This window comes from Cryptomeria japonica, chromosome 9 (genome assembly GCF_030272615.1).
Source record: "Cryptomeria japonica chromosome 9, Sugi_1.0, whole genome shotgun sequence".
In the NCBI taxonomy this organism is placed as follows: Eukaryota; Viridiplantae; Streptophyta; class Pinopsida; order Cupressales; family Cupressaceae; genus Cryptomeria; species Cryptomeria japonica.
Genome location: NC_081413.1, coordinates 514,663,465 through 514,671,530, shown reverse-complemented (window position 1 = coordinate 514,671,530; position 8,066 = coordinate 514,663,465). Strand labels below are relative to the sequence as shown.

The 8,066-nt window shown below is 33.7% G+C and overlaps 1 protein-coding gene across 1 annotated transcript; it reads left to right on the top strand.

Moving 5' to 3' along the window:
* The first annotated feature begins 2,445 nt into the window (after nucleotides 1-2,445).
* LOC131066933 (inactive beta-amylase 9) lies at nucleotides 2,446-6,455 on the top strand. The gene is made up of 3 exons (XM_058001831.1): nucleotides 2,446-3,161; nucleotides 4,527-5,015; nucleotides 5,424-6,455. The coding sequence occupies exons 1-3, from the start codon at nucleotides 2,853-2,855 to the stop codon at nucleotides 6,315-6,317; spliced, it is 1,692 nt and encodes a 563-aa protein (XP_057857814.1). The 5' UTR covers nucleotides 2,446-2,852; the 3' UTR covers nucleotides 6,318-6,455.
* The last annotated feature ends 1,611 nt before the right edge of the window (nucleotides 6,456-8,066 follow it).

Genomic DNA, 8,066 nt, shown 5'->3' with positions numbered 1-8,066 from the left:
TTTTAGGATCTAGATTATGAAGAAATGGGCTCTATTTATAGGAAAAATGGAGCAATGGATGGTTGAGATTGAATAATCTCAACAAGGGTCAGGATTGAATGATATTCAATCCATGTGAGGGCTTTCAACCCAATCCCAGGATGACAAGTGTCAATATGAGATAGGTTGAGAGGAGAGGGAATAAGCATTTAATGCTTGACATGACTTGAAGGTTAACTTGGGGGTTAAAGTCAAGGTTTGGTTGCATGAATAAATTCTTTATTCAAAGAATAAAGCTTTTATCCAATGGATAAACTCTTGTGCAAAGGCAAAAGGGATAACCATGGTCAAAGCAATAAATGCTTGAAGAAACACATGAGTCATAGTTGAATTAACCATAAATGGTTATGTAAGAAGCATTAATGGTCATGTAAGAGCCATAAGTGGTTTGGAAGACTTTGGAGGTTAAATTATTGAACACACAAAGCATTTAATGTTTTTCAAAGACTTTGAAGTCTTTGAGAAGTGACTCCAAGTTGCTTAGGAATGTGACAATAATTAGGGAATGGATTAGGCTAATTAGGAAGGGGTTAGAAGAATCTAGAAGGGGGTTTAGGAGTGCAAGTGGATTTGGTGGGTGAGGGAAAATAGGATTTTATTTATTCATTTATTTCAATAAATGTATGCAAGTTGCATTTGTAGGAAAATGCAAGTGGGGGGGATAAATGATTTAAATAAATATTTAATTTAATTTATTTAAAAGAGGAAAAGGGAGATTTAATTAAATAAATAGAATTTATTCATTTAATTGATTGTAAATTTGGTTTAATGAATTAATTAAAATAAATTGAATAATTTATTTAATTAATAGGAGAATGTTTGAAAATGAATTAATTAAATATTAATTTAATTAACTGATGGCTAGTGGATTTTTAATCAAATAAATACAAAATATTCATTTAATTAAAATGGATAGATTTATGTGACTACAATCCTAATCCAAATAATCACTCATTCTATCTTAGAACTTTTTGCCAAAGGTGGATTTTTGTAAATTTAATAATAAATATTCAACTAATTGGCTCCAACAAATACAGTAAATCCTTGGTCTCCGTCATGTTCCATGTTAATAGAAAGTTACAATGGCATCATTATATGTGGAAACAAATCAATTCATTTTAGTAAAATTACCTATGGTAATTTTACCATGGTATATTTTTTATGAGAAACTCACAATACATTATATTAAAGAGGAACTCACATGGATAGCCACTCTGATAAATGAATGATTTCACGAAGTTTGTTCTATCAATAAGTATTAACATAATAATAGTTAATTAATTGTATGAGTAGATACCTTCTTCTTGTGAGTTATGATTGTTTTATTGTGTCTCTGATGTGTTATACTAATATGGAGACATTGTAATAACATATATCCATTACAAGACTCAATATTTGAGGATTTAGTGCATGTAAGAATTTGGTCTCACCACTTATTTAAAAAAGACAAGTACATATGTGGTGAGACCAAATTCTTACATTTTAGATAATATTTTTACATTGATATAATCCAAAATCCATATACAGATGCATGTGATGGTCAAAATATGCAATGAGGCTTGTAACAATAAAAATATATAGATCTGTGAGTCATAATGAAGAAGATAAAGGTGAAGTGGGGCATCACATATTCCTTACGATGTAGATGTTGATACTAGTTGATGATATTTATCCTTTTATACAATGCCCTAGCATATAAATCTTATATCTCAAGTTCAAGATAGCAAATTACAGCAAGTAGGATAAGGATCATCTTGAACCTATGATCAAATTTGCTTTTAAAAGTCTTGAGGTCAAATCTTTATAAATTTATCTTCAAGTAAGAAATCATTTACTTTTATGTATATATACATATCAATCATTCCATTTGACACAACCCAATCAAACCCAATCCAAAACATCTAATAAAACAAAAATATGCACTTTTCTCCTTCCATTCATGCCAAATTTTTGTGAAGTTGCTTTTTCTAAGGTGTCAATCATGGAGAACCATTAGGTAATGCCTAAGCACTTATCCAGAGTAAAACAGTGGAGTCACATTTCTCTATCATGTTTGGAAAGGCCAACTTGTGAACCCAAAAATATGCTAATTGAGTGGCTTTCAAGAAAACTGTGGAATAGACCAATCATTCCAGACTGTCCTCCCATTCTTCATCCACATCTGCCACGCAAAGAACAACAGAGTTTGTAGCCCCAATTGTGATCCTCGTTTGCCCATGGGTTCCGGTCACTCGCATTGGAAAATGGGTCCTACAACCCTTCAATACCCCACTCACAGAGAAGTGACAGAATGTGGGTCCCGGTGTTAGTGATCCAGAGTTTCAAACCACGTTTTTTCAACCAGGATTGATTCTGTGTTCCACGGACCATATTATTTTGCATTATACCTCGTTAGATTCGGGACTTTAGGATAAGTTCTACTGTCGTGGACTTCAATAAAGCGTTTAAATTATTCCAAAAGGAACACCGTGGACAAACCCTATAAATATGTATTCTCGTACTATGCTGCAGCCGTCATGCTTTTGCAGATTACCTACATCTGATTGCTCGTAGGTGGTGTTTATATTTGATCTTTTTGGGTTTTCCTGTGGGTACGTTCATGGTATTGGAGTTTTGAGTCTTAAAGTTTTTGCAGGGCTTGCGGTCATATTTTTGTTGAAATTTCTGGGAGTTTGGTGTCAAGTTAGGTATAGATAGGCTGTGGGTTTTTTTGGATCCAGTGAAAACTTTTGTTTTTAAAGGTACTCTGAAATTTGGATAGGCCAGGGTGTTTGTTAGTTACAGGAGTTCTGTGAGTTTAATTCAATTAAAAGATGGCAGTTGTCACAAGATTGGGGAGCACTTGTGCTACACCTTATGAGCGGTCTCTGCATTTTCCTTCACAAATTGTAGGATGGCAGATTGATTCGGTTCGTGTGTCTTCCTGTTTGTCGACTGATTGTAAACCCCACTTGCTGGCTGTACATAGTGCTGTGAATAATTTGGGCTTGCGATTAAGGGGCCCTGTTTTAACGAAGATGCCCTTTCAGAGGCAGGGGATTGTTGCCGTGCTGGCCAGTCATGTAGACCATGCTGTAGAAATTGCCCAAGATGTTGGAAAGTCTGGAAGCCCTGTGAAGAAGGTAAGCTTTTCATTTAATCCATCTACGTTTTCTTTTCCTTATTCTTGTTTATTTTATCCATGTCTGCTATATTCAATCAATCCTAGCCATGAGTGAGAATGCTTCTGGTAGAAACCATGTAAGAATTTGAATCATACTCTATGATCCATTGCAGGTCAAATCAGAATTAAATCAGAAAATATGAAATATGAAATATGATCTGAATTGTTGATGCAAAACATCCTCACAATTTTTACTAAAAACATTCTCAATCAGAAATATCATGTCTATTATTAATCCAGGGGTGCAAGGCTTATATCATAATACGTATGTCTGTGTGTATTGTTGTTTGAATCTTGGCTGAAAGCTTTCAGATGTTAGGAACTGTTTAAGATGTAATTTGACATCCTTGTTCCATCATGGTGAAGTTTAGTTACAACATAAGACCTCTATCAAAATCTGTAAATTGCAATAAGTATTCTTGAGTTCCTATTTTCGGTGCAAATACTGAATCTTGGATTGTAAGATCCTAAATTTTGTTTATTTAATTATGTCTACAATTAAAATGCTTGTTTTTCTCTGTTTATTTTTGTCCATCCTCTTGTTAGATTACAGCTTGGTCTCAGACATCTTGGTGGGGATCTAAAAAAGTATCTTTACTTGTACCTTTTTATGACAGACAACAATTAAAGGATCTCATGAGCCTTGGTATTCTTGTCATTAGTGGTGAATCTTTTGAAATGATGCATGAAGAGAGGTCCATGAGATGCCCTGCTTATCTTTACCTTTAGGTATACAATTGAAGGATCTTATCCTTTACTTGTACCTTTTTATGACAGACAACAATTAAAGGATCTCATGAGCCTTGGTATTCTTGCCATTAATGGTGAATCTTTTGAAATGATGCATGAAGAGAGGTCAATGAGATGCCCTGCTTATCTTTACCTTTAGGTATACAATTGAAGGATCTTATGGGCCTTTGTATTTTTGGAACTCGCAATGAATCTTTTGAAAATGACGCGTTTAGGTAGGCCCTTGAGATGCCCTACTTGTTTCTTGATCATGAGGATTATCTTTCCTGGTCTGCAAGACTTAACATGATTATTTGTAAAGTAAAACCAGAAAATTTGATAGAACCAGGTTTTTTTAAGCCCTTGAGACTAAGCAAGTTTTATCAGGTTTCTAAGTTTCTTTAAGCCCTTGAGGCTTTGCAGTTTTATCAGGTTTCTTTACGCCCTTGAGATCTTGCATGCTCTGTAAGCCCTTGGGATTTTGTGAGTTTCTGTTTTTTATCACTCGTTTTAAAATGGGATTTGGCAGGATGGTAACCGTTGACGATCTAGTCATGAGATGATTCTGATCTGTCTCATTTGTCTCTGTTTGCAGCACTTGCCCTTCTATGTAATGCTTCCTGTAGATACTGTATCAGTTCACAATACCTTGAACCATTGCAAGGCAATTCAAGCAGGCTTACTTACCTTAAAAACTCTTGGTGTTGATGGAGTGGTTATGCAAGTATGGTGGGGCGTTGTGGAGGGAGAAGCTCCGACAAAATATGATTGGGCAGCATATTTAACTTTGGTCAAATTGATCCAAGCAGCAGGCCTGAAAGTTCAAGCTTCAATGTGTTTTCATGGTTGTAAATACAGTAAACAGAAACCTGCTATAGCTCTTCCATCATGGGTTCTTAAAGTGGGTGACAGTGACCCAAACATCTTTTTCACAGATCATTCTGGAAACCGCTACAAAGATTGCCTGTCTCTTGCTATTGACGATCTTCCACTATTCGAAGGTCGTTCACCACTTAAGATGGCATCTGATATGCTCGAGAGCTTCAGAGCGACATTTTCAGAATACATCGGGAATACTATAGTGGTAAATAATCCATCTTTTGAGTGTACCTATATATTTTCAATTCACGAGGAATTCCAAGTCTTTGTATTGATTTTGAAAAAAAAAAGTTGAAAAAAAATTGTAGTCATGAAAAGATCTATATTTTATTGCACATAATTTCTGGAATCAATTGTGTGAGTTTATTTCCTTGAGGTCTAGGATCAAACTCCATGATCCATTATGAAGAAGAGAGCAAGACAAGAGAAAAAAACAGAATGAGGGATCATGGAGTTTGATCCGAAATATCGAAGAAATAAACTCACACAACTGATTTCAGAAATTGTGTACAATAACATCATAGACTGTAGAAATTATATGTCTACAAGATTTGTTGTTTCTTGTCAATGGATTTGAAAATTCTCTTACTAGTTTAATGTACTCCTTATGTAGGAAATATGTGTGGGTCTTGGTCCTGATGGTGAACTGAAGTATCCTTCCTTCCCACCGGACTTGTGGAAATTCCCTGGAGTAGGAGAATTTCAGTGCTATGATAAGCATATGCTAGCCAACCTGAAGCAGCATTCTGAGGAAATGGGTCATCCTTTATGGGGTCTGGGAGGCCCTCATAATACCCCTTCATATTGCCAATGGCCTCAAGAGGGAGATTTCTTCTCAGATAATGGTGGATCATGGAATTCTCCATATGGAGACTTTTTTCTTTCATGGTATACTTCACAACTGCTTAATCATGGAGATCGCATGCTCTTCCTAGCTGCAAGTATTTTTAGGGATGACAATGTAATCATAGCTGGAAAGCTTCCAGCAATTCACTGGTGGTACAAGACAAAATCTCATGCAGCAGAACTTACCTCTGGATTCTACAATGTAGAGGGTGGAGATGGGTATGAAGCTTTTGTTGAGATATTTGCCAAAAATGCATCCCTAATTATTTTACCAAAGATGGATGTCTCAGATCTTGAAAACCCCATTGAAGCAAGATGTAGCCCAGAGTCACTTTTTCTTCAAATTCGAAGGGCTAGTCATAAATATGGAGTTCCAGTTGCAGGTGAGAATTCCTATCCTTGCTATGACAGTGCTGCTTACAAAAAGGTTTTCAACAATGTTCATAGCCAAACTTCACCAGATCTACCTGCTTTGACATCTTTTACCTTTTCAAGAATGGGTGCATCTCTATTCTCTCCAGAGAACTGGCGTCTGTTTGTTAACTTCTTTAGGAACATTGATCAGTCTGCATCAGTGGTTGATGAAAAAGATCTTCCTTTGGAAAATCAGGAAGCAGCATCTTGCAGTTTCTCTAATATGGGGCAGCTTGTTCAAGTATAACCATTATTGACAGAGAGCTGAAATAGTCTATTATTTTCTCTTCTCTGAATTTGTAAGATTAATTCAAAGAAGTCGGTATGGAATATGTATGTTTTCGACCAGCCTTTATTGTAATGAACACTTATTATTTCCTTCTCATTGTGCTCAATCATTTTTTATTCTTTAATATTGTGACAAGAGTTAAGATGTTTAGAATTACAGTACTTCACCGTAGTAGCAAATATCCAAATTTTCTTATTTTTTAAATTACATGTCTTGATACATTTAATTAATTTATTGAATCAAATTTTAATATGAACTTTATTAATGTTTTGATTAAGTTGTCAATTCTATCAATATTTCTTAATGACAATGAATATTGTTGTAGATATTAAGTGGCAAAAAAAATTAATTTGAAAATATTTCTTCTGCACTGAAATAATTTGCAATAAAAGATTTGAACTCAGCATCATTAAGGTGCCTACAAAACAATTTGCCATTATAAAAATGAAAGAAATTAAATATTTATTTACGAGGCATTCAATAGATAATGATGTACAAAATGTTCCCTTTTATCTTTAACAAAAGATTGCATGCTAATACATATGCATTCTTTAAACCACCTCTTTTGATGATCACTAAGCGAACCCACAATAGTGAGCCCCACTTTTGGGACATCACCTTTTTTTAACTTGGATGGACATGAAAACTTAAATACACTTTTGTTCAAAGTTATTTCTTCAAACAAAGATACCTTCACTTGAAGGTATGTCAAAAAGTACATTGACTTTCGTTCAAAGGTTTAAAATGTCAAAAAACTTTCAAACAAAGGTACCTTTTTTCCATTTTTTGAAATTACTCTTGTTGGAAGGTTTTGTTTTGGTTTTTTTAAGGTTGGGAACAACATACGTTAGAATGAAGGTCCTTGAATACCTTTGGCTTTGAACAAAGGTATTTTCATTTGAAAGACTTTTGAATGAAAACCCTCAAAGCGGTCTTTCCACCTTAGGCCTTAGAGCTTCCTCAATTTTTTTTGTTTCCAACGAGTATGAAAATATAATTTGTAGGATTGTAGCACTCAAAGTAGGCTTTCCAATGAGTATAATATTAAATATATTTAATTTGATCATTATATATATATATATATATTTTTTGTAGTGATGGGTATGTTTTCAATAACTGTGAAGGTCTATGTTCCACACACATGGAGAATAGTAAAATGATTTTTTATTTTTTTTGAAAAATAAATGTCCTCTAGGTATTTATGTTCTTATTTTAACAACAAAAATGTTAATTCGAAAGAATACAAAAAAGTTAGTGAATGTACCTATGTTTGAATTATAGATAATCTCACTTCAAAAATTTATAAAAATTAAATTATGCGATAGAAAATAATGGAAAAAAAATCTATGACCTAGATATTTGTGTTACAAACCTATATATAAAAATTTATAATTTTATCAAGGTTCATCCCATAGTGTGATAGTTAAATATCTTGTGCTTGAGACATAACATATTCTAAAAACAAATTCTTAAAAAAATGAAGGATGAAAATTTTGAAGTGTCCTCTTACTTTTCAAGTTCCTCCCCTACTCACAAATACTTAAAAATGAGTTCTTATATTCAAATTGTTATAAAAGTGTCATTTATCTTTCTTTCTATTGATTTAGATTAGGAACAAGCATGCAAAAATCAATTAATTAATTTTATTTTTTGTAAATCAGTGTCCTAATGCATTTAATTCATTAAATCAAATTATGCACATCATAA

Coding starts and splice junctions, on each gene's coding strand:
- LOC131066933 (XM_058001831.1), top strand. CDS start 2,853: ATGGCAGTTGTCACAAGATTGGGGAGCACTTGTGCTACACCTTATGAG. Junction 3,162..4,526: donor CTGGAAGCCCTGTGAAGAAG/GTAAGCTTTTCA, acceptor CTCTGTTTGCAG/CACTTGCCCTTCTATGTAAT. Junction 5,016..5,423: donor ACATCGGGAATACTATAGTG/GTAAATAATCCA, acceptor CTCCTTATGTAG/GAAATATGTGTGGGTCTTGG.